A 24,406-nucleotide genomic window follows, 5' to 3' on the forward strand; every position below is an offset into this window, starting at 1 on the left:
CAACTTCACTGATTAACATAGATGCAAAAAATACTAAATATATTGGCAAAGAGCAAGTAGCCATGAATGAAAAAGCTGTAAAAATGGATTGGTATCAGGACTACAAAGTTGGTTCAACATTAAAAATGTAATATGTAATTCACCACATTAACAGATAAAAAACTAAAAACCATCTAATCATCTATGGATAAAGAAAAACATTTATTGAAACTCAAAAGCTTTCCACAATGAAACTCTAGCAAACAGGAACAAAAAGGTATCTATCAAAAACCTTTAAACATCAGAATTATTAATAACAAAATATGAAAGCACTCTCATTAAGACCAAAGGGGAGGGGCGCCTGGGTGGCGCAGTCGGTTAAGCGTCCGACTTCAGCCAGGTCACGATCTCGCGGTCCGGGAGTTCGAGCCCCACGTCAGGCTCTGGGCTGATGGCTCAGAGCCTGGAGCCTGTTTCCGATTCTGTGTCTCCCTCTCTCTCTGCCTCTCCCCCGTTCATGCTCTGTCTCTCTCTGTCCCAAAAAAAATAAATAAAAACGTTGAAAAAAAAAAAAAAAAAAAAAAGACCAAAGGGGAAAAGAATGCCTGCTATCATCACACAACAAAAAGAAATAAAAGGCATCCAAATAGGCAAGGAAGAAGTCAAATTTTCACTATTTGTAGATGACATGATATTCTATATAGAAAATCCAAAAGACTCCACCAAAAAATTGCTAGAACTGATAGATGAATTCAGTAAAGTTGCAGAATACAAAATCAATGTACAAAAATCTGTTGCATTTCATACACCAATTATGAAGCAGCAGAAAGAGAAATTAAGAAAACAATCCAATTACAACTGTACCAAAACCAGTAAGATACATCGGAATAAACCTAAGCAAAGAGGTAAAAGACCTATATTCTGAAAACTATAAAACACTGATGAAAGAAACTAAAGATGACATAAAGAAACGGAAAGATATTCCATGCTCATGACTGGAAGAACAAATACTGTTTAAGTGTCTGTACTACCCAAAGCAATCTAAACATTTAATGCAATCCGTAGCAAAATACCAACAACATTTTTCACAGAAGAAGAGCAGATAATCCTAAAATTTGTATATGGAACCAGAAAAGACCCCAAATAGCAAAAGCAACTTTGAAAAAGCAAAGCAGAGCTGAAGGCATCATAATTCCAGACTTAAGTTACATTACAAAGCTGTAATAATAAAAACAGTATATGGTGCCAGGGGTGCCTGGCTGGCTCAGTTGGTGGAGCCAACTGACTCTTGATCTTGGGGTTGTGAGTTTGAGCTCCACATGTGGTGTAGAGATTACTTAAAAATAAAATCTTTAAAAAAAAAACTATGGTACTGGCACAAAAATAGACATATAGATCAACAGAATAGAATAGAAAACCAGAAATAAACCAATAATTATATGGTTATCTAATCTTCAACACAATAGGAAAGCATATCCAATGGAAAAGATAGTCACCTCAAAAAATGGTGTTGGGAAAACTGGACAGCAACATGCAAAAGAATGAAACTGGACCACTTTATTACACCATACACAAAAATATTTGCAAATAACATATCTGATAAAGGGTTCCTATCTAAAATTATATATAAAGGACTTATACAACTCAATAGCCAACCCCCAAATAATCCATTTAAAAAATGGGCAGAAGACATAAACAGACATTTCTCCAAAGAACATATACAGGTGGCCAACAGACACATAAAAAGATGCTCATCATCACTCATGATCAGGGAAATGCAATGGAAACTACAATGAGATATCACTTCTTACACCTGTCAGGATGGCTAAAATCAACAGTACAAGAAACAACAGGTGTTGGCAAAGATGTGGAGAAAAAGGATACCTCATGCACTGTTGGGAATGCACACTGTTGCAGCTACTGTGGAAAACAGTATGGAGCTTCCTCAAAAAGTTAAATATAGAACTACTTTATGGTCCAGCAATTGCATTACTGGGTGTTTACCAAGAATACAAAAACACTAATTCAAAAGGATACATGCACCCCTATGTTTACAGCAGCATTATTCACAATAACCAAATTATGGAAGCAGCCCAAATGTTCATTGATTGATGAAATGGATAAAGACAATGTGGTATATATATACAATGGAATATTATTCAGTCATAAAAAAGAATGAAATCTTACCATTTGCAATGACATGGATAGAGTTAGATAGTTTTATGCTAAGTGGAATAAGTCAGACAAAGACAAATACCATATAATTCATTCATGTGGAATTTAAGAAACCAAGCAAAGAGGAAAAAAGAAAAAGAGACAAACCAAGAAATAGACTTAAATACAGAGAACTGATGGTTACTGGGGGTAAGGGGGGGTTGGAGGATGGGTTAAATAGGTGATGGGGATTAAACAGTGCACTTGTGATGAGCACCGGGTGATGTATGAAATTTTTGAATCATTATACTGTACACCTGAAACTAATACAACATGATATGTTAACTAACTAGAATTAAAATAAAAACTTTAAAAAAAGAATGCCTGCTGTCACTACTTTAGTTCATACTGTACTGGAGATCTAAGATAGGGCAATAGGAAGAAGAAATTAAAGCTATAAGAATTTAAAATGATTCACAGATAGCCTGCCCATAGAAAAAAATCCAAAGAAATCTAAAAACTATTAGCATTAATGAGAAAGCTTGGCAGCCTTGCTGGATATAAGGTCAATGTATAAAAGTTAAGTTCATTTTAAAACATGAGCAACAATAAAAATATATATATATAATATTTTAACATAGTAACAAAACTAAGATGCCTAGGAATTATTCTAACGGAAGATATGCATGGCCTTTATGAAGAAAATTATAAAACATACCAAAGGAAAATTTAAAACCTAAATAAATGGAGAGATGAACTACAGAATAAAAAATTTACAAATAGAAAAATTTACAAAACTGATATAGAGTATAAGTAAAATTTCAATCAAAAGCCAATCACTTTTTTTGTTGTTTTCTGGTGGAAATTGACAAGTTGGCTCTAAACTATTCAGATGGCCAATGGGCAAAGAAGAAATTCTGAAGAACATAAAACAAGGTGTAGGGGACTTGCCCTAACAGATATCCTGTTCTTTTTTTTTTTTTAATGTTTATTTATTTATTTTGAGAGAGAGGGAGAGTGTACGTGAGTAGGGGAGGGACAGAGAGAGAGAGAGAGAGAGAGAGAGAGAGAGAGAATCCCAAGCAGACTCCATGCTCAGCATAGAGCCAGACATGGGGCTCCATCCCACGAATTGTAAGATCACCACTTGAGCTGAAATCAAGAGTCAGACGCTTAGCTGACTGAGCCATGCAGGTGCTCCAGATATCCCATCTTATAATAAAGTATTTTAATTAAGAAAGTGTGGTACTGGCATAAAGAAACAGAGATCAATGAAATGGAATAGAGCTCAAAATCAGACCCATAAATATACTATAATCCGATACATTAAGATGCTTAGTCAGTTAAGCATTTGATTCTTGATTTTGACTCAAGTCATGTAACATTCTGAACAATGATCAAAGAGAGCTCATTTCTTCAATAACTCTAGGACATTTGGTTTTCCACTAAGGCACAGAAATTAAATTCTTACTTCAATCTCAAAAATCAATTTCAATTGATTCAAGCCCTAAATATGAAAGGAAAATCTTTAGAAGACAATTTGAGAATATCTATATGATTTTAGAATACAAAGTTTACTTAAAACAAAATACCAAAATCAAAAATATAAACTACAAGCATATATATAAAAGACAACCTTCCCCAAAATGAGCAAAAGACTTGAGCAGGCACCTCACAAAAGTGGAAATCCAAATCCAAAAGATGCCCAATTTATTTTGTAATCAAAGAAATTCAGATGTCAAGTATAGCAGATAATATTTCACACTCATCAAATTGGCAAAAAAATTTTTAATTGGTCAATTTTGAGTATAGAGCAGTGAGTACTCTCACACACAACTATGAGAAATGTAAATTAATACAAGCACTTTGGAAAGTAAATAGCATTATTTAGTAAATTCCTGGCTATGTTCTCTATACAAACTCCAGCATTTGTACACCAATAGTCACGTATAAGGTTCACAGCAGTTAACATTTATAATAGCACAAAATGAAAACAACTCAAATGACCTTCAATGGATAAATTATGGTTTACGTGGTGGAATACATTACATTTGAGCAGACAAAAATTCAGGAAACCATAGCTACTAAAATTAACACAGATAAATCTCAGGAATATAATTTTGAGTTTAAAAAAAGTCAGAATTACATGCATAATGTATTTCCACATGTAAAAAGTTGAAAACACAAAAATATAATATTTTGTTTAGGAGTATATGGTATACTAAAGAAAAGGCAAGAATGGGGCGCCTGGGTGGCTTAGTCAGTTAAGTGCCCAATTCTTGATTTCGACTCAAGTCATGATCTCACAGTTGTGAAATCAAGCCCTGAATAGTGCTCAAGCTGGGCATGGAGCCTGCTTAAAATTCTCTCTCTCGCTCTCCCTCTGCCCCTCTCCCATGCTCTGTCTCAATCTCTCTCTCTCTTTCAAAAAAAAAAAAGAAAAGAAAAAGAAAGAAAGAAAATGCAAGAAAAGATAACAAAATTGTAGAAAAATGGTTTCTCCAGTGAGGGTTGGGGATGGATCATAGGTGGAGAATAGTATACCATTAGGCAGGGGCCCTCATGAGTCTATAATAACATTGACAATTTTCTATTTCTTTTTTTTTTTTTAAGATTTTATTTTTTTTTTACTGAGCCAGTCAGGTGCCCCAACAATTTTCTATTTCTTAAGCTAAGAAGTATGTACCTGGGTTTTTGTTCTATTAATATTTAAGCTATATACATATATTAATATACATTCCTGTGTGTGATTTATTTAATAATAATTAATAAATAAAATTTAACCATATATTCCTTGAAACTACAGTTCCACATCAAATATTTTTCTTAAAAAACTGAACAAGGACATAAAAGATTGGAGAGAGGTAGCGGGGGGCGGGGTGGTGAGTTGGGGAGTGGTAGTGACAAGAGATGTTTACAATGTCCCTAATTTTCTTTTGAACTTTAGTCCTCCATTTTACCTTAATGCTTCCTATGTCTATCTAAAAATCCTTCCTTCTTTTTTTAAGTTTTTATTTATTTAATTTAAGAGAGATGGAGACAGTGTGAGCAGGGGAGGGACAGAGAGAGAGAGGGAGAGAATCCTAAGCAGGTTCCTCACTGCTAGCACAGAGCCTGATGTGGGGCTCAAACCCACAAAACCAAGAGATCATGACCCCAGCCAAAACCAATAGCTGGAAGCTTAACAGACTGAGCCACCCAGGTGCCCCTAAAAATCCTTCCTATGCCACAACCCTAAACTCTTTAGTCTCTTCTCTCTGAAATGGTTTCTAGCTTCTGACCTGTGTTTTTGTTGTTTTTAATTTGTTTTTATTTCTATTTCTATTTTTTATTTTTTGAGAGTCAGAGACAGAGCACAAGTGGGGTTGGGGCAGAGAGAGAGAGACAGAATCCGAAGCAGGCTCCAGGTTCTGAGCTGTCAGCACAGAGCCCAAGGCGGGGCTTGAACTCCCTGGCTGTGAGATTATGACCTGAGCCAAAGTTGGATGCTTAACCAAATGAGCCACCCAGGTGTTCCTGACCTGTGTTTTTGTTAGAGACCATCATCTTCTCAGTTACCCAGGTTCCTTGGCCTCTCACCTTTTTGTCTGATCGTCCTTAGACCAGCTTTCTTTTCAAATATGCTATTTATAGTTAATACTGTATCTCTGCTACTAGTCTATCAATTGTTTGATTACTTATACAAATATGTAGCGCTCTAACATCTTGCATGTACTTTGTTTAAAAATTCAGGGGCGCCAGGGTGGCGCAGTCGGTTAAGCGTCCGACTTCAGCCAGGTCACGATCTCGCGGTCCGTGAGTTCGAGCCCCGCGTCAGGCTCTGGGCTGATGGCTCGGAGCCTGGAGCCTGTTTCCGATTCTGTGTCTCCCTCTCTCTCTGCCCCTCCCCCGTTCATGCTCTGTCTCTCTCTGTCCCAAAAATAAATAAACGTTGAAAAAAAAAATTAAAAAAAAAAAAATTCAGTAAATGTTGGAGCACCTGGGTGACTCGGTCAGTTAAGCATCTGACTTCAGCTCAGGTCATGATCTCACGGTCTGTGAGTTCCAGCCCTGTGTCAGGCTCTGTGGTGATAGCTCACAGCCTGGAGGCTGCTTCAGATTCTGTGTTTCCATCTCTCTCTGCCCCTCCCCCCCCTCAAAATAAACAGTAAAAAAAAATTTTAATTCAATAAATGTTGATGAAACAATGAATGAACTGCCACTGAGAGAAAAATGAGGCATTTGGAGATTCACTACTACTACAGCAATAGCAAGTAACAGCCTTTGAGTTCACAGTATGAGACAGGAACTCTTCAAGTACTTTAAAAGAATTATCCTATTTTATAGAAAGGTTAAGTAACTTGCCCAAAATTTTACTGCCTGTAAGTGTCAAGATCTGAACATGGCACTTGAGTTACAGGTGTCTGTAAAGTTCAAAAGCTTATCAGGTTAGGAAAAGATTTTTTGAAGACTGGAAGAGTTCTTAGAAAGGAGAGAGCAAAGTATTAAAGGAGAGAGAGTTAAGAATAACAAATTCGGGGGGTGCCTGGCTCAGTTGGTTAAACATCAACTCTTGATTTTGGCTCAGGCCATGATCTCACAGTTTGTGAGATCAAGCCCTGTGTCAGGCTCTGCGCTGACAACAGGGTGGAGCCAGTTGGGATTCTCTCTCCCTCTCTCTGCCCACTGCGCCCCCCCCACCCCAGGTCTTGCTCTCTCTCTCCCTCTCAAAATAAATAAACATTAAAAGGAAGAAAAACAAATTTGTGAGAATGCTCTAAAAGGTCCCAGTGTCTAGTAAAACCTAGAACATCCAAGAACACGCCACCAAAGAAGAGTGAAGGGGTGACACCTCTATGTCCAGCAGAGCTGTCATCTGCAGAGGTTTTTGCCTGCCTATTTCTATTTCCTCTTCACTCACCTGAGCACAAGCCTTTGGCCAGCTCTCTCGTCACCATCCAGGGCTCTTTCCCTTGTTCCAATAATAATATCACACTTGGCTTAGAAAAGCAAAGTCCTGCATATATGAAAAGAAACAATTTGGTCATGCTGTGATATCCCAGAACTCATAACCAATCCTTTGATTAACGGGGAAGAGGGAGCTTACAGTAAGTTGGAGACAAATGTGTAAAGACATGTGTTCAAAGTACAGGAAAGCTAAAGCTTCCAAAACAGATTAATAATAGACCCATCCACTGGCAATTCCACAAATATTAAACCATTACTTTGGCACAGCAACAGATATTCTGCCAAGCACTGAGGATGCTATCCAAAGATTCATAATGGTGGTAGCAAAGAGGGCCTTATGAGTAGAAACTCAATTTTGGAAGAAATATTCTTACCTAGGGACACCAAGATCCTATAATTCTCCAACATCACATTACTGTACAGATGCCTTTGAGAAGAATTTAGACAATCCCACTCTTCTCTGGAGAAGTCTACAGCCACATCTCTGAAGGTCACCAACTCCTGAAATGAAATCAAAAAATGAAGTGAAATAAGTTCATCTGTTAACATACTCACTTTATTTGTTCTGCCCCAAGCATACTGGGCTCTCCTTTATATTACATCCTCAACTATATGTCAAGCATGTTCCCCCTCAGGCCTTTTGTACTTCTCAGATCGTTCTGTATAAAAATAGCAAACTCTTACCCCTGTTCCCCATTTCCTAGCCCTCCTTTATTGTTCTCCATGGCACTTAATTATTTTGTTATTGTCTGCCCCAACCTCCACTGACATGTGAAGTCCATAAGGGTAGAGTACATTTTTGCTTTGCTCACTGCTATATCCCAAGTTATAGAAGAGTATTTGGCACACATGAGGCATTCAAATATTTGCTGGATAAATTGAATTAATGAAAGAATGGTTTGAAAAGTTGAAGAAACTATGAAAGGATCAAAAATGAGACCAGAAAGTGCTTGCTATATCTCTGAAAATTGTGCTAGACCAAGCAGAGAAAATCACCAGTTCCATTAAAATTCAAATACTTTGGGGTGCCTGGGTGGCTCAGTCAGTTAGGTGTCTGACTTCGGCTCAGGTCATGATCTCACGGTTCATGAGTTTGAGCCCTGCATTGGGTTCTGTGCTGACAGCTCAGAGCCTGGAGCTTGCTTCGGATTCTGTGTCTCCCTCTCTCTCTGCCCCTCCCCTGCTCACACTCTGTCCCTCTCTCAAAAATACATAAACATTAAAAAAAAATTTTTTTTTATCGAAGGAAACAATCAGCAAAACTAAAAGGCAACCAATAGAATGGGAGAACATATTTGCAAACGACATATCAGATAAAGGGTTAGTACCCAAAATCTATAAAGAACTTATCAAACTCAACATCCAAAAAACAAATAATCCAGTGAAGAAATGGGCAGAAGACATGAATAGGCACTTCTCCAAAGAAGACATCCAGATGGCCAACCAACACATGAAAAAGTGCTCAACATCACTCATCATCAGGGAAACACAGAACAAAACCACAATGGGATACCACCTCACACCTGTCAGAATGGCTAACATTAACAACTCAGGCAACAACAGATCTTGGCGAGGATGTGGAGAAAGAGGATCTCTTTTGCATTGCTGGTGGGAATGCAAGCTGGTGCAGCCACTCTGGAAAACAGTATGGAGGTTCCTCAAAAAATTAAAAATAGAACTACCCTAAAATTGCTCTACTAGGTATTTATCCAAGGGATACAGGTATGCTGTTTCAAAGGGGCACATGCACCCCAATGTTTATAGTAGCACTAACGACAATAGCCAAAGTATGGAAAGAGGCCAAATGTTCATTGATGGATGAATGGATAAAGAAGATGTGGTATATATATACAATGGAGTATTACTCGGCAATCAAAAAGAATGAAATCTTGCCATGTGCAACTATGTGGATGGGACTAGAGGGTATTATGCTAAGTGAAATTAGACAGTCAGAGAAAGACAAATATATGACTTCACTCATATAAAGACTTTAAGATACAAAACAGATGAACATAATGGAAGGGAAGCAAAAATTATATAAAAACAGGGAGGGGGACAAAACATAAGAGACTCTTAAATATGGAGAACAAACAGAGAGTTATTGGAGGGGTTGTGGGAGGGGGGATGGATTAAATGGGTCAGGGGCATTAAGGAATCTACTCCTGAAATCATTGTTGCACTATATGCTAACTAATTTGGATATAAATTTAAAAAAATAAAATTAAAGAAAAATTTTAATTCAAATACTTTAATCCAGAGTACTTAAAATTTTGTGCAAAGAAATGGGTGTTCTGCTTATAATACTGGTTCTACCTACAGGGCCTGGGCAAAGTTCTTAAAAACTTGGGCTATGCTGTGATTAAGCTGGATTCTGGATTTCTAGATGTCTATAATGTGACCACCTGCTGATGAAAACTAACATATGTGTTTGTGTGCATGTATGCATACATTTATATATAGGTAACTATATATTACAAAATTAAAAGAGGGGAATCTGTCAAGGCAAGAAAATATTTATTGGGCATTTGATAAAATTTTGTCATAGTTAAACTGTCTCTACAGAATAAAAATTATTGAAGTATTTTACAACACTCAATAAGTTTTTTCTTATTTAATTATATGAAGTAGATTGTGAGTTTCTTCATCTCTGCTCTACCAACAATAACATCCCTCATATGTTACATACATGCTTCCAAAAACATTTTCCTTACCTTATATAAATATATATAATAAATGTATAACTATTTTTAATATATGACATACATGTTTTCAAGGATCCTGTTTTTTATTATTTTTTTATTTTGGAGAGAGGTGGGAGAGAGAGGGAGGGAGGGAGGTGGGGAGAGGGAGAGAGAGAGAGAGAGGGAGAGAAACTTAAGCAGGCTCCACAGTCAGCATGGAGCCCAACACGGCTTGATCCCACAACCCTGGGATCATGACCTGAGCCGAAATTAATAGACGCTCAACCAACTGAGATACCCAGGAGGTACCCCTCAATGATTATTTTGATGAAATTTAATGAAAATAATGACAATGTCAATATAATGAGCTTAAAGTATTACTTTCAAATATTTGACCTCTAACAAATGATCTCTTAAAATATTTGACCTCTATATATACAATGGAATATTATTCAGCCATAAAATGGAATGAAATCTTGCCATTTGCAGCAACATGATTGATCTAGAGAGTATAATACTAAGCAAAATAAGCCAGTCAGAGAAAGACAAATACCATATGATTTCACTCATATGTGAAATTTAAGAAACAAAGCAAATGAACAAAGGGAAAAAGACAAACCAGAAAACATTTTATTTTATTTTGTTTTATTTTAATCCAAGTTAGTTAACATATAGTATAATAATGATTTCAGGAGTAAAATTCAGTGATTTATCACCTACATATAACACTCAGTGCTCATCCCAACAAATGCCTTCCTTAATGCCCATCACCCATTTAGCCTGTCCCTCCACCCAACACCCCTCCAGCAACCCTCAGTTTGTTCTCTGTATTTAAGAGTCTCTTAAGGAAAAACAGATTCTTAAATATAGAAAACAAAAAGATGGTTACCAGGGGAAAGGTGTGGGAGGTAGGTGAAATAGATGAAGGGGATTAGGAGTGCACTTGTCTTGATGAGCACTGAGTAATGTGCGGAACTGTTGGATCACTATATTGTACACCTGAAACTAAGCACTGGAAGTTAACTACACTGCAATTTAAAAAAATAAATAAATGAAAATAAATAAATTTAACCTCTAACCAAATACGTGTGGTTTCAAAATCCATTCATAATTATAATCAAGTCAGTATGAAGAAAGTCAACAGTTCCCTTCACCTTTTTGCCTTCATAGAAACATGGCTCCCACCTGAGAGGACCTACTACTTCCCCTGAAGCCCTGTCATGTGGTGACTGTTTTATCTCCCACACTCCTTGTACCACAGCACCCGGAGACCTCTTTGCTCCTTAAATTTGTTTCTAGACCATTACCCCTCCCACCTACCTAAAAGCCACCTAGTTTTAAACATTCATGAAATCAGACTCTATCATCCCTGTTTTAGTTACCTACCAATTCCTGGTAGATACCAATAGTCTGTCATTCCTTTACCACCTCAGCGCCTGACTCACTGTCACTCTCTCCAGCACTACTCCTATCATATATAATCTTTGGTCATTTCAATATCTATATAAATAATCCTCCCAACATCCAGGGCTCTCAGCTGTGTCGCTTCTCTCCTCCAGTAGTCTTGTCTTCCACACTTGTATAGTCATTCACTTCTATTGCCATGCCCCAGACTTTGTCATTACCCATAAGTAGCAAACCCTCCATAATCTCAACTTTCCTACCCTGACTTCTTCCTCCTATATTCCAACTTTTGCCCTCTAGTACCCCAATTAGGAAAATTCTCTGACCCCACTAGAACCTACAAATCACGTTCTACTTACCGCATTTTCAATGTTTCTCAACCCCACATTCCCTCACTTCCTGCCACAACCATTTGTTATGGATATACCCTCAGTTTCCCTGCCCTTAGTCACCTGGTTAAACCACAGCCATCTCTCAGAATACTCTACTTCTGTACCCTGAACAGCTGAACTTTGCTGGAGAAAGTCACACCAATCATGCTATTTGGTCTCACTTTAAATTCATGACACTAACATCAAGTGGACCAAAATGCTACCTATATGATACATTTCTCTAGTCCATTCATTTCCCCACTCTCCTAAATGACCATTACATATGTGTTCCTCTCTCCTCAAGTCTTCAATATCTCCTTCCTCATCCTTACTAGTGATCTTGCTGTTTCACTAGAAAAACCGAAAGCCATTCAAAGAGAATTTCCAGAAATTCCTACAACATCTACACATATTTCTGCATCTGTCCTACATACTCTAACTTGCTCCTATTACTACTCTATATGAACAGCCACTCTCCTAATAAAGGCCAACCCTTCCACTTGTCCACTAGACCTCAGTTCCTCTCACCTACTCAAGCAGTGTTCCATCACTCCCCTCTTTGCTTCTCTTCATCTTCAAATTTCCCTTTCTACTGAATCTTGAACATCAGCATACAGATATAAACCCATCTTAAAAAAACCTTGTTGTTGGGGCACCTGGGTGGCTCAATTGGTTGAGTAACCAACTCTTGGTTTTAGCTCAGGTCGTGATCCCATGGTCATGGGATAAAGCCCACACTGCGCTCCATGCTGAACATGAAGTCCGTTTGGGATTCTCTCTCTCTTCTCTCTTAACCCCTCCCCAACTCACTTGCACATGTACACTCTCTCTCTCTCAAATAAACATTAAAAATTACAGTTCAAATTAAAAACCTTGTTGACCAGTTTATCCTTCAGATACCACCCATCTCTCTTACATCCTTACAGCTAAATTATTTGAAAGAGTTGTCTATATTTTCCATTATTTCTATTCCTGCAAGAATCACATAATGGAACATGTGTAACAGAATCACTTTGACTGCTTTGTTGAGAATAGACTAAAAGAAGGGTGGAAGCAGACAGAAAAGTTAGAAGACTATAGCAGTAATCTAGGTAGGAGATGACAGTTCAGACCAGAATGGAAGCAGCAGTGGTAGTAAAAGTCGTCAACCTCTGGATACATTTTGAACATAGAACAAACAGAACTTCACGACTGGAAGACTTTTAAGTTGAGCATCTGAGATAAGGAAGTATGTGAGAGTTTCCTAATTGGTTTCCCTGTTTCTATCCTTGTTCCATTCGGTTAATTCTCAATAGTAGCCAGAGTGATTTTACTAAATGAGAGTTAGATATGTCACTTCTATGCCCGCAAACTTACAGTGGCTTGTTTCACCAAGTTTGAGACGTTTGAGTTTGACATATCTGCTATATAACCAAGTGAAGATACTAAGTCTAGTTGGTTGGATATAGAAGTCTGGATTTCAGGAGAGAGGACTGGGCTGTATATAATTTGGTGGTTGTCAGCATATAGATGGCATTTAAAGCCATAAAACAGACTGAGATCTCCAAAGGAGTGAGTGTAGATACAGAAAAGAAGATAGAGGACCAAAGACTAAGACCTTTTACTTAATAGGTGCTTAATAAAAAAATGTTGAGTGAATGAATGTTTGGACAGAGACTAATGAAGAAGTTGGTCTGTATCTTGGGGAACAGCATTCCAGGCAGAGGAAACAGCAAGTGCCAAGGTCATGAGTTAAGAACGTACTCAGCAAAAAAAAAAAAAAAAAAAGAATGTACTCCGTTCACTACAAGGAAGCTAGCTAGTGTGGCTAGAACTGAGTAGGTGAGTTGCAGAGTGACAAAATGAGGTCAGAAGGATAGTCAGGGACCAGATTATGTATGGTCTTGCAGGCCAAGGCAAGGACTTCAGCATGTATCCTGAATGAGGTGGGAATCAACTGCTGGAGAGTTTTAATAAGTGACATGAGATTAGTTACCCAGTAAAGTGTCAGCATAAGCAAAGTTAATGTCTGCTTTGACATCTGAAGAGCAGGAAAATCATTCAGGAAATAGAAAACACCAACTCACCTGGTACATGGCTTTAAGAAGTCCAACAGCCATTCTTTCCTCTTCTTGGCTCTTCTCTTGGGAAATGGCAGTGTCCTTGGATGACTGAGATGGGGAAAAGAACAAGAAAAGGTAGCGTTTCCCTATAGCATCCGGAATCACCAGCCTAGAATTTTTCGGCTTCTCTTTCCTCTGTTACACCCTTCCTTCCAATAGAAAGAAAGCATACTGGAGACCTAGAAATTTGTTTGCATACAAGTTAACCCATGCCTAAATCACTTCCTTATTATTTTAACAGATTTTCTCGATTTTTACAAATAAAGACTCTGAGGAATGTAATCATTTACATAAAGGCACACAACTAATGACTAACTGTACCAAGATCAAATAAAGGTCTTCTTGACTCCACACTCTCTCTCCTCTCCAACAGACCAGTGGTTCTGAAACTTGGTGGCACACCGGCATCACCTGGCTGGCTTCATAGTCTCAATCAGTCCCCCCACATACTCATTCTTTAAAACTATAGCGCCAACCACCGTCTGCTGACACAGAACAGTCAGCGGCCACGACCGTCACGCTCTCCCAAAGCTTGAAGTCTCAAACAGTAGAGTATCGCAACCGACGTTCACACTCACAACCCAGTCACAAAGAGGCCGAGGGTACTGGAACAAACTGGGGACACAATACCCTCCCCCCCCCCCCACAGTCTCACTCTGTAGCATCAACTATCGACTCACTCGCACCCACAGTCACAGATACGACGTGCACAGGCACATCGGATGACAGTCTCACACTGTATGACAACCAACCACGATCTCGCACCTAGAGTCACGCCGAGGGCCCGGAAACCGACGACCGGGTGACCCACAAGCCATTCCTCAGCCCATTCCCTACCTGCAGAAGTAACTGCGGGAAGATCCCGTCTCCGCCCTGAATGCTCAGGCAATCTCTACCCCGGCCCACCTCCTGCCCTAAGAGTCTGATGGAACCCACCCCCGCGGGCCCGGAAAGAAGCTACTGGGCCTCCGGAGGACACAAAGGGGCCGCCGGCCCAGTAATCGCAGGGGCCACTGGGAAATGTAGTCCGGACCAGAAAAAGCGGCGCTGCAGAGTCCGACTACACTGGCGCGTCTCCGCTGGGGGATTCGTAACACCGCCCCTCTGCCCTGGGTCCTCCCACGCTGACTTCTTCCTGGCCCTACAGTGGGAGCCCAGATCTCACTTCGGAGCCTGGGTCCGCCACGGGAACGGGGTAGAGTGTCAACTAGATGGCCTACGATTGAAGTGCGCAGACACAAGTGCTCCGTGCACCTCTCTTAGCAACCAGGCGCAGAACTTAAGAGTCGCGGAGCAGCCGCAGGGGGTGCGGTTCGGGAGCGCGCGCCCACACAAACGGAGTGAGGGGCGAGCACCTACAGTTGTGCTGCGGTACCCGAAAAAGTGTGTGGGACAGGTAGGGCAGGGAGTAGAGTGCGCAGGTCCCGACTTCCCTAGAGCGTTTCAGCTTCGGAAATGGTTACCTCGAAGATCGGAGGGAAGGGGTCGGGGTATGAAGTGTCACCCTTGCATACCGTTCTTGTATTTGTGATTTGGTGATGATGGGTGTGAATGTGTCCTCCCTTCCTAAAATGGCTCTTCTACCGGGTGTCTTCCAAGTTCTCTTATTCTGTCCATTCAGATACAAATGTCACATCTCCAAAAATGCCTTCCCTGATCACACCACTCTGACCACTTTAATCTGACTCTATACTCCCTTAGAATGGTGTTTAAATTTGAACAAGTTCTGTAACCTGGCTAATTTTGTGAGTGGTGCCACGACCCTCTGATTCTGTCATTGTGTGTCCGTGTAAAACCCTAGGTGTTGGGGCGGGCATGCTGTTTTTCTGTGACCATGTGTGAGATTGTGTTGTGTGTGAGAATGTGCTATAATAGAAAAGGACTGCCTGGTGTAAAGTGGAGTAGAAGTGTGATATAATAGTGTGTGTGGACAGATCCTGAGGATTATACTAGTGGATGTGGATGGTGTGTGGAATTTTTCCTTGTGGTATCAAATTAGAAAGCACCTAGTGGGTGCCAGATGCTCTTGGAGGTGCTGGGATAGACATAAACAAAATAAACTTTTAAAAATAGCAAATAGAGGGGCTCCTGGGTGGCTCAGTCAGTTGAGCATCTGACTTTGGCTCAGGTCATGATCTCATGGGTGTGGGTTCAAGCCCAGCATCAGGCTCTGTGCTGACAGCTTGCTCAGAGCCCAAAGCCTGCTTCAGATTCTGTGTCTCCTTCTCTCTCTGCCCCAACCCTGCTCATGCTCTGTCTCTGTCTCTAAAAAATAAATGTAAAAAAATATATATTAATACAAAAATAAAGATAAAAATAGCAAATAGAAAGTGAGTAGAAGGGTAACCTCAAGAGGCTTAATACATGTGTAATTTTGTTTTAATGTTTACTTATTTTGATAGGGCAGGGAGGGGCAGAGAGAGAGGGAGAGAGAGAGAGAATCCCAAGCAGACTCCATGCTACCAGTGCAGAACCATGAAGCCATGAGCCCCTAACTGTGAAACCAAGAACCGTGAAACCATGACCTGAGCTGAAACCAAGAGTTGGATGCTTAACTGAGCTACCCATGGGTCCCTACATGTATAATTGAGTAACAAATAGAAATCTGGATCCAGGGACGCCTGGGTGGTTCAGTTGGTTAAGCATCCGACTTTGGCTCAGGTCATGATCTCACGGTTTATGAATTCAAGCCCCGCATCGGGCTCTCTGCTGCCAGCGTCGAGCCTGCCTCGGGTCCTCTGTCCCCCTCTCTTTCTGCCCTTCCCCCACTTGTACTCACTCGCTCTCAAAAATAAATAAACATTTAAAAACAAAAATCTGGGGGCACCTGGATGGCTCAGTTGGTTAAGCATCAGACTTTGGCTCAGGTCATGATCTTGCAGCTCAGGGGTTCGAGCCCCACCTTAGGCTCTGTGCTGATAGCTGGGAGTCTGGATCCTGCTTTGGAGTCTGTCTGTCTCTCTCTGTGTCCCTCTCCCGCTCACACTCTGTCTCTCTCTCAAAAATAAATGCACATTTAAAAAATTTTTTTTAAAAATAAATAAAAATCTGGATCTACACAAGGAATGAAGAGCATCAGAGATAATAACTACTGGGTAAATATGTAAGACTTTTTTTTATATTATTTAAATCTTGTCCAAAGATAAATTATTGTTTAAACAAAAATATAAACAATGTAGTTTAGGATGTGAATGTAAATCATATGACAACAATTGCACAAAGACCAAGAGAAGTAAATGGAAATAAACTATTGGAAGTTTCCTCCGTTCTGTGTGAAGTAATATCACTTGAACAAACACTATAAGTGAAAGATGTATACTCTAAGTCCTATAGCAACTACTAAACTAATAAAACAAAAAGTTATAGCTAATAATTCAACAAGGGAGATAGAATGGAATCATAAATTATCATAAATCACTCAATCCAAAAGAACTCAGATAGAGAAAGGAACAAAAAACAGATGGGAAACAAATTGCAAGATGGAAGGTTTGTATCAATAATCAGATTAAATATAATTTATCTGAAAATCCAATTAAGAGGCAACAGAGTATCATAGGGGATAAAAAAGCAAGACTCAACCATATACTGCCTATGAGAAACTGAATTTAACTCCACCAATAGGTTAAAGGTACAAGGATGGAAAAACATACACCATGCTAATGCTGTGTAGAGAAAGCTGGAATGACCTTGGATTTGGCAATGGATTCTTAGATGCGACACCAAAAGCACAAGCAACCAAAGAAAAAAAGAGATATATCAGACTTCACCAAAATGAAAAACAGGGGTGCCTGGGTGGCTCAGTGAGTTAAACGTCCAACTCTTGATTTGGGCTCAGGTCATGATCTCACAGTTTGTGGGTTGGAGCCCCGTGTCTGGCTCTGTGCTGACAGCTCAGAGCCTGTGTCTCCCTCTCACTCTCTGCCCTTCTTCCACTTGCGCTCTTTGTCTCTCAAAAATGAATAAATATTTAAAAAAATTTAAAGAGGGGCGCCTGGGTGGCGCAGTCGGTTAAGCGTCCGACTTCAGCCAGGTCACGATCTCGCGGTCCGTGAGTTCGAGCCCCGCGTCGGGCTCTGGGCTGATGGCTCAGAGCCTGGAGCCTGTTTCCGATTCTGTGTCTCCCTCTCTCTCTGCCCCTCCCCCGTTCATGCTCTGTCTCTCTCTGTCCCAAAAATAAGTAAACGTTGAAAAAAAAAAAATTTAAAGAAAAAAGTTTGGCAATTCTTCAAAAGCTTAGCATAGTTTACCATGACCCAGCAATTCCACTCCCAAAGGCAGTGATAGCAAGAACTTGAACAGATACTTGTATTCTAATGTTCATTATAGCATTATTCAAAATAGCCACTAGGTGGAAACAACCCATGTCCATCAACAGATAAATTGACGAACAAAATGTAGTATATATATGCAATGGAATGTTATTCAGCCATAAAAAGGAATAAAGTTCTGATAATATGGTACTACATGGATGAATCTTGAAAAAATTATGCAAAGTGAACTGAACCTACACAAAGGACAAATATTGTATTCTGCTTATATGAAATATTTGGATTAGACAAATTCATAGAGAAAGAAAATAAGAGGTTACCAGGGGATGTGGGGAGGGAGGAATTGAGAGTTGATTGCCTAGAGTGTTTAGTGACTACAGAGCCTTCATTTAAGTTGATAACAATTTTGGGGGCGCCTGGGTGGCTTAGTCAGTTAAGTGGCTGGCTTTGGCTCAGGTCATGATCTCATGGTCCGTGAGTTGGAGCCCCACATCGGGCTCTGTGCTGATAGCTCGGAGCCTGCAGCCTGGAGCCTGGAGCCTGCTTCTGTTTCTGTGTCTCCCTCTCTCTGCCCCTCCCCCATTCACGCTCTGTCTCTCTCTGCCTTTCAAAAATGAATGTTAAAAAAAAAAATAAGTTGATAACAATTTTGGAAATAGATAGTATTGGTGATTGTACAACACTGTGAATATACTTAATGCCACTGAATTGTACACATAAAAAAAATTCTTAAAATGACAAATTTTGTGTTATACATTTCATGGTCATATAAAAATTTAATAATGTAACATACCACAAATGGAAGTGTATACTTTAAATGGGTGGATTGTATGACATGTGAGTTATATCTCAATAAAGCTATTAAAAAAAAGAAAACTGGAGTAGGTGTATTGATATCTACAAAGAAGATTTCAGAGCAAACAATAGGGATAAAGTTAATTTCGTAATAATACAGTGGTCAGCTCATCAAGAGGAAATAACAATTGTAAATGTTTAATGCACCTAACAATAGTTTCAAAATACATGAAACAACAACTGATAAAACTAAGAAAGAGAAAATCCACAGTAGTAAGTCAGAGATTCCAATACCATTCTCAGTAAATAAGCTAAAACACAGAAGATTTGGAAAACACTGTCATTGAGCTAATTGATATTTACAGAGCAAAACCAAAAATAGCAAAAAAAATACTCATTTTTTTCAAGTGTACCTGGAGCATTTACAAAGGTAGAACATATACTGGACCAGAAAACAAGCCTCTTTCCACAATGAAACTGAATTAGAAATCAGTAAATGAAAAATATGTGGGTAATTCTCTATTTGGAAACATATACATTAAAATATTTTTAATGTTTATTTTTGAGAGCATGCAAGCAGGGGAGGGGGGGCAGAGAGAGGGGGGAAAGAAGAACCAAAGCAGGCTCTGTACTGACTGGCAGCAGACAGCCCCATGTGGGGCTCAAACTCAAGAGCCACAAGATCATGACCTGAGCCAAAGTCAGAATTCAGACGCTTAACCAACTGAGCCACCAAGGCACCCCAGAAACATATACATTTCAAAATAACCCATGGGTTGAAGAAGAAATCAAAAAGGAAATTAGAAAGTATTTTGAACCAAAAGGAAATGAAAACTATATAAAAATCATGGAAGACCACTGAAGCAGTATTCAGGGAGAAATTTATAGAAACAAATACTATATTAGCAAAGAAGAAATCAAAGTCTCAAATCAATGACTTTTCCATTTTGACATACTAGAAAAAGAAGAGCAAATAAAACACAATGTAAGTAAAACAAAGGAAATGATGAAGATCAGAGCAGAAATTAGTGAAATAGAAAACTGACAAATAAATCAATGGAACCAAAAAGTGGTTCTTTGAGATTAATAAATATGATAAAACTAGCCAGACTGATGAGGAAGTAAAGGGAAATAACATAAACTACCCATATCAGGAATGAGAGAAGTAACATCTCTACAGATTCTACAAATATTAAAAGGAAAACAAAGTATATCATACCAACCTTAATCCAGTAAACACAGAGCCTGCTTCAGGTCCCTGGTCCCCTTGTCTCTCTGCCCCTCCCCTGCTCTCTCTCTCTCTCAAGAAAATAAATAAATATTAAAAAAAAAAAAAAAAAACCCTCCCTGCCAGTTTCCTTTCCTTCCTCTTGCAAACCATTTGCAGACTTTCTTGGGAAGTCTGTCCTGCTTTTCCTAGGAAGCTTCATTATGTGAGTAATAAAACTTTTCATACCCTCTTGGTGTGTGTATGGCATCAAGAGTCTCAACACCCCACCCAAATTTTGTGGGTGGTACCTGCATACTGGAAAATAAATGGGTGTCACAATTCACAACAGATAGGAAAAGGTACCAATGTCTTTTTTCACAGGTGACATAATCATTTAATGTAGAAAATCCAATGGAACCTCCAAAATTCTAGTAGAAACACTAAGCGACTTTAGCAAATTAATAGGCTCCAAGATCAAGGTACAAAAATCAATTGTGTTTTTATATGAAATACAAGGTACAATCAGAAATTGGCAAGGAACAATTGGAAAGTGAATTTTTTAAAAATTCCATTTAAAATAGTATCAAAAACTGAAATACTTAGGGGTAAGTCTGACAAAAGATTTCATTACTTTTATGTCAAAAACTACAAAATATTGCTGAGAGACATGAATGAAGATCTAAATAAATGGAGATATATACTATGTTCATGGGTCATGCGATTCACCATTTGAAAGATGGCACTTCTCCCCTGATTGATCTGTATTTTCAACACAATCTCAATCAAAATCCCAGATAGTTTTTTTTTTCATTTGTGCTTTTGGTATACATTGACAAATTCCTTCTAAAATCCTTCCTACGTGTTTACCTAAAAGAAATGAAAATTTATGTTCACACAAAAAACTGTACATGAATGTGTACAGCAGCTTTAGTTATAACAGCCAAAAGTTGGAAACAACTCATGTTCTTCAGTGAGTGATTGACTAAACGTGTGGTATATCCACATGGAATACCACTCGGTAATAAAAATGAATTACTTACACATGTAAAAACATTTATGAATCTCCAGGGAATTATGCTGCATGAAAAAGCCAATGCCTAAATTACACATTATATCATTCCATTTATATAATATTCTTGAAAGGTAAAATTACAGAGATGGGAGAACAGATTAGGGTTGTGGGGCCTTAAACAGGGGGCTGTGGGCAGGAAGGAAGTGGGTGTGGCTACAAAAGAACACATGAACCATCTTTGTGATGATGTAAATATTCTAAGCCTTCACTGTATCAATGTAAATATCCAGGTTGTGACACTATATATAATTTTGGAAGATGTTACTTACCATTGGAGGAAACTGGATAAAGGGCACACAGAATCTCTGAATTATGCAAATCTAGAATTATCTCAAAATAAAAAATTAATATTAAAAGCTAGGCCAAAAAAGAAAATATATTCTAAGGTGGTAGACCAAAATCCAACTACATTAAATGTAATTCACTAAATATGTCAAATTAAAGATTAAGATTGTCATTATTGATCTTAAAATAATGCTGTTTAATAACAGACATGCTTTAAAAATAAAACAGGTTAAAAACAAAAGGATAGAGATAAACCATGCACTAACCAAAAGAAGGATGGTGAAACTATAGTAATATCAAAATAGACCAAGAATTTTAAAAAAAGCCATTATTATAAAGAGTAAACTCCAACAGGACTGATCCAACAGGAAATTATTACAATTCAAACAACTCAAAATGTATACCATCCAATAAGAGAGCTTCAAAATATATAAGGCAAAGTTAACAGAAATAAAAGGAGATCTAGACAAATCTCCAAGTATAAAAAATCAGGAAGCTGGATGGACATAGAACACCCAATTCTGTTCTTTTATCATCTCTTAACAAAATGATAAGCAAAAATAATTCTTACAGCAGACAGGAAAAAATTTACTATTGGTAAAGACAAAATACAAACAAAACTCATTTGGAGGGCACGTTCCTTTTATGTAGTGTTTGGAGTTTCTTGTCCCTTCCCAGACCAATTCACACTCTCTGAAACAGCGCCCAATATCATCTAGTGAAAGGAAGACATCCTAGAGGTACCATAGGCCTACGGGCTTTATATAGCTTCATGGTAGGCTCATGAGTCAGTAGCCTCTCTGATAATCTCCAACAACTACAAGTTCCCGATATTTAGCATGCTGTAGTCTGCAGCATTTTGTTGTCATTGCCAGCCTATCATAGCAGAAAAGCATTGGGCTAGTGTTTTCAGAGGCATTTTCTCCATTTTAGTGTCTTCTGCAAAATTACTGCAGAGTCTTCAACTTTCATTGTCAATGGTTTTTTATTTCTTCTCAAGTCAGAGCCTGACCCATATGAAATGCTGAAAAAAAAGGAAAAATCTTTAGGGCAGTAGTGGAGTAACAGAATAAAAAAGCATGGGTGTTTCAGTTACATGGATTCACAAACGTATAAAATTCCTCCCATTTAATATCTTGGTGACTGTGGTTTATAAACGGAACCTTGTAAGTTTCAATATTGTAACAGGCTCGAGTCCGAAAAGCAGAAACACACAAAGAATTGACAAAAGCACACAGTATCTGAAAAAACTGCAGGGTCAGAATCAAACGGTCACAAGAACATACAACGCCACCATTGTCATACAAATGGTCGCAAATTCTCACGACCCTCAGTCACTGGACCTGAGAGTCTCTGGACTCCATAGACGCCCTACCACCAGTTCCACGGCCCAAATCTGCCACACACGGTGACACAACACCACTCCCCTCTTCTGCCTGGCAGGAACTTGAGGGTCAAGCTGGTCCATCTCGTCCCGCCACGGGCCCCTGACTTTTCCCAGTCTTCACCCTGCTGAAGTACGTGTGGGGCCCGGACAAGACGGAACTAAACCCACTCAGCGGAGCTTCCTTCACGTATTAGGCACCGTAACACCGGGAAACCGGCGACCCAGCCAACCGTAAGAAGGCAGGCGCTTTGCGCAGAAAATAGACTTGGCCGTGAAGGCCTCTGGGAAATGTAGTCCTCGGCCGAAAAGTTGCTAACCTTTTCAGATTCTTTTCAACACCAAGTTGCACTTCCAGGCTCCTAGTGGAGTGCCGGGCTCAAGTGAAGCAGCTGCAGCAAAACTGTTGAGCCTCCAGGGCAGATCTTGGCGCCCTTAAACGCAGCGGTACGCTAATTACCGCTGCTCGCCAACAAGAAAGCCAGCCCGCCCCCACCCCCGTGAGCCGCGGGGGCCTCTGGGAAGTGTTGTCCGGCGTCTAACGGACCGAGGCTCGTGCTGCCCTCAGTCACAGCAGACGCTGACCTTACAGGAGCCTCCGACTCAGCCCGCAGGGGTTGTGCCACTTGGGCGGCATTGAGCTGTGGGATTGGGCCTGTATCCGCGGGCTCCTTGGTGAGTCCTCGGGAGGCCTCGCGCTCTGAGCCCTGGACCCTTTGTGCTGGTTGGGAGTAGGGGCCTGCGGACCCCGTGCCTGCGTGCTGGAGGAGGATGCCGGCAGGGCTGTGCAGGTGCGGGTGGTTCCCTGCGGCCGTGGGAGTGGCGCGTGATGGAACTGTTTGCCAGACATTTGTGACTGAGTGTGGCCGTGAGAACGTGTGTGTAAGCGGATTTTGTGGGTGTGCTTTTCCTTTTACGTTTCAGTATGAATGTGGGTGCGAACGTGCGTGATTGTGGGATCGTGAGTGAATGATAAACTCGGTGGATGAAAGGTAGAGCACGGTTGTGTGTGTAGGTTTGTGCGACTGTTTGTATCAGTGCCTCATTTCTTTGGTTATGGTAATTGGAAATGTGTTTTTATGTGAGATATCGATAGCCCCAACACTTGGTATTTATTTACGTTAAATTTTATTTTTGTGTATCAGCCTTGTTGTTTGTGTGCGTACCAGCTTCATGCTCCTTGCCCCCGACTCCCCGCCCCAAATCGCAAAATACAGAAAAGGTCATGGAAAACAACATTCATAATTCTGCCAGCCGCCGTCGAAATTTACTTCTCATCTTTTCACTCCTCTGTGAATACATTCATGCATTGCTATATTATTATATATGTCCATAATAGCTAAGAAATTGGTATCACACTACACATACAGTTCTGTAACCTGCCTTTGTCATTTAACAATACACAATATCTTTCCATTTAAACATTTACAAATGTATGTCGTCATTTTAAAGTTTTTCATGCTCTACAGTTTAATACATTTACTCCTGTTGATGGGTAATTTGTTTTTTCCAATTTCTTGCCATTATGAACAATGTGTTTATCACAACTAGTTGTCATATGTTATAATGCACTTACTAATTTGGGGGAGGAGGTGGAGGGGTAGGCTTCTAGGAGGGGAACTGATAGGTCAAAATGTAGGTGGTTATTAAAGGCTCCTTAGAGCTATCCAATTATTCTCCTGTAAGGTTCCAATAATTTACAGTATCATTGGCATAGTATAAGATTGCTGTATTCATACACCCTTGATAACAAT

At 39.5% G+C, this 24,406-nt stretch overlaps 1 protein-coding gene across 7 annotated transcripts in view; it reads right to left on the reverse strand.

Moving 5' to 3' along the window:
- LOC112851031 (uncharacterized) overlaps positions 1–23,145 on the reverse strand; it is a 37,557-nt gene extending 14,412 nt beyond the window's left edge. Inside the window, exons 1-5 of one of the 7 annotated variants that reach the window (XM_086691002.1) lie at positions 22,973–23,145; positions 21,253–21,313; positions 13,603–13,686; positions 7,455–7,581; positions 7,034–7,129 (exon numbers count right to left, since the gene is read on the reverse strand). In XM_086691002.1, the coding sequence (XP_086547128.1) occupies positions 7,034–7,129; positions 7,455–7,581; positions 13,603–13,686; positions 21,253–21,255 (310 nt within the window). In that variant the 5' untranslated portion in view covers positions 21,256–21,313; positions 22,973–23,145. Of the gene's footprint in view, positions 1–7,033; positions 7,130–7,454; positions 7,582–13,602; positions 13,687–14,403; positions 15,128–21,252; positions 22,894–22,972 lie in introns of those variants that run through there. The other 6 variants (XM_086691000.1, XM_086691001.1, XM_086691004.1 and 3 more) reach the window with 6 other exon arrangements.
- Positions 23,146–24,406: the final 1,261 nt, after the last annotated feature.

The sequence above is a fragment of the Puma concolor genome, chromosome E2 (assembly GCF_028749965.1).
Source record: "Puma concolor isolate L17-30 chromosome E2, mPumCon1.1.hap2, whole genome shotgun sequence".
Classification (NCBI taxonomy): domain Eukaryota; kingdom Metazoa; phylum Chordata; class Mammalia; order Carnivora; family Felidae; genus Puma; species Puma concolor.